At 36.4% G+C, this 2,608-nt stretch overlaps 1 protein-coding gene across 1 annotated transcript in view; it reads left to right on the top strand.

Annotated features, from left to right (window-relative positions):
* Positions 1 to 2,174, top strand: part of LOC131011271 (probable long-chain-alcohol O-fatty-acyltransferase 5) — a 2,539-nt gene extending 365 nt beyond the window's left edge. The window contains exons 1-2 of the mRNA XM_057939055.1: positions 1 to 873; positions 1,859 to 2,174. The exon at positions 1 to 873 is cut by the window's left edge and continues 365 nt beyond it. Coding sequence (XP_057795038.1) covers positions 1 to 833 — 833 coding nt within the window. The 3' untranslated portion in view covers positions 834 to 873; positions 1,859 to 2,174. The remainder of the gene's footprint in view (positions 874 to 1,858) is intronic.
* Positions 2,175 to 2,608: the final 434 nt, after the last annotated feature.

The raw sequence follows: 2,608 nt of genomic DNA, 5'->3' as shown, positions 1-2,608 counted from the left end.
TCATGCTCTTCGCCTTCAACCAAGGCCCCCTCTCATCCCACCCCCCAATCCCCTTATCCCGTTTCATCCCCTTAGCTTGTTTCCCCATCAAAATCCAGCAACAACAACAACATCCCAAAATCTCACCTCACAAATCCTCACCTCTAAACCACTTCACAAAAATCATCATCCTAGCCCTCCTCATACGCATCTACGCCTACAAAAGCCACATACATCCCCACATAATCTTGCTGTGCTATTCCTTGCACATGTATCTCATGCTTGAGATGATCCTCGCCGTCTTCGCCGCCGTTGTAAAATCTCTACTACGAGTCGAGCTCGAGCCCCAATTCAACGAACCCTACCTTGCTACCTCACTGCAAGATTTCTGGGGGAGGAGGTGGAATCTGATGGTGTCCAACATCTTACACCCCACCGTTTACCGGCCGGTGAGGTCAGTCGCGGCCCGTTTCGTGCCGGGAAAGTGGGCCGGGATCCCGGCGGTTTTGGCTACTTTTTTGGTCTCAGGGCTCATGCATGAGCTGATTTTCTACAACATTGGGAGGTTGAGACCGACTGGGGAGATGATTTGCTTCTTTCTGCTACATGGGGCGTCTATGTCTCTGGAGATGGTGGTTAAGAAATTGTGTGATGGGAGATTCAGGCTACCTCGGATTGTTTCGGGGAGTTTAACGTTGGGGTATGTGATTTACACCAGTTTTTGGCTGTTTTTTCCGCCGTTTTTGAGGGCGAAATCGGATATCAAGAGCTGCAGGGAGTCGCTTGCGTTCATAGAGTTTGTTAGGAATCATCGGCTCGTGGGGCCCAGTGATATTTCTTGTCCGTTTCTATGAGATTTCAAGGTTGTGATTCATTCGACAAATGATGAATGAGGTTAGGATTAATCATATGCTGGAGTTACATACATATGTAAATGATGAGGTTAATTAGGATTAATCATAAGTAATACAATAGAATATTGATGTGATTATTGATATGTAAATGCGTTGATAGGAATATAGATACATAATACATATGTTTTAGTGTGACATATAATACTAAGGAGGTGATTGGTACCATGAAATGGAATGAAGAGCGAAAAAGAATGATAATTCATGAATGATTCCTATGCTTGAATGTATTCTTATAAGAATACAAAAATAATGCAATTATGATTCCTTATTTGATTCCATTCCTATTATTAGTAGTCAAAAATAAAGTCTCTAATAATAATGTATGTTTCATATTTACATGTCAAAACTTAAATTTAGAAAGACTAGCATAAAAAACTTTCGTTGTACGTGTAATAAATGTTATTTTATTTGATAATCTATTTTAGAAAATCTATTAATTACTTTAGATAACTTATTGAATGAATATATTTATCTATAAACCTTATCAATAGCTATAGATATATATCACATAGATTTAGTGTGATATCTAATGAATTAATATATTCTTATAAATATATAATATGTAAAATAACATTAAAATAAAATATATAATAGGGGTAAAATAGGCAATCCACACGTTGTGCCTTAGGATATCTTAGGCTCTTTTTCTATTAGTATAGATTAAGAATCACATGGAACGGAAAGAAATGGCTAATATCATGATAGATGAAAAGAATGGTGATTTTCATAAATGTAGGAATGATGATTTCAAATAAAATGTTGATTTCCACAAAAAAAAAAAAAAAACATAAGAATGGAATGAAGTAGGAATCAGTATTCCATCGTACCAATTACATTCTAACAATTTTTTTTAGCCAAAAACTTGGATGTGGCAACATTTGTAGCGGCGGCTGCGTGTATCGACCGGATCTTTATTCTCTTAACTTTGCTATACACTTTTTCTTTCTAATCTAATTTCTCTCCAGGTCCACGCTTGATTTCAATCACACTCTACAAATAGCACAATCACGGTGTCTGAGGCTAGAGCTCTCATGGTCATGGCGGCGAATTTCGCTCTCGTTGGATCCGTTTTGGAGTAGGAGGCATCGGCTTCTGCTGGAGTGGTGGCACCGATGTTCACGATCAGCCGTGCTCTTGCCATGGTGTTGCTAGTGTTCAGATCTTTATATATCTATTTCGATTTGTATTCGATAATATTTTTTTTATCCATTCACAAAAAATATATACTTCAAAAAAAATCCGATGTTCAAAATTTTTATTATTTTGAGACGTTTACAAAAACTAGTCTCTTTCATTTTTTGAAAACTTTTGATCACATGATGGGCATATTCTTCACTCACAATACTCTTAATTATGGTTATTAACTATTCTCTCCATCCCATTCTAATATGCTCGTTTTCTTTTTCAGGACGTCTCACTAGAATAGGCTCGTTTTCCATTTTGAGTAAAAATAATGTACTTAATTGGTGTGGACCACTACTTTCCTCCTAAAAAGTAAATTTCTTAATCTCCGTATCAAAAAGAAGTGAACCTATTAAAATGGGACGGATGAAGTATTTTTTAAGTGAGATCCCTTCTTCATTCACAATACATTTAATTATTTTTATTAAAATGTGTGTTGTCTTCTTCTAGAACTTTTTTTGTAAATAAATGAAGTATTTCTTTATTAAAAAAATATTTCTTTCTTTTAGCCTCCCTTCTCGCTGCATCTCCGC

Source organism: Salvia miltiorrhiza, chromosome 2, assembly GCF_028751815.1.
Source record: "Salvia miltiorrhiza cultivar Shanhuang (shh) chromosome 2, IMPLAD_Smil_shh, whole genome shotgun sequence".
In the NCBI taxonomy this organism is placed as follows: Eukaryota; Viridiplantae; Streptophyta; class Magnoliopsida; order Lamiales; family Lamiaceae; genus Salvia; species Salvia miltiorrhiza.
This window is presented reverse-complemented; position numbering and strand designations above follow the sequence as displayed.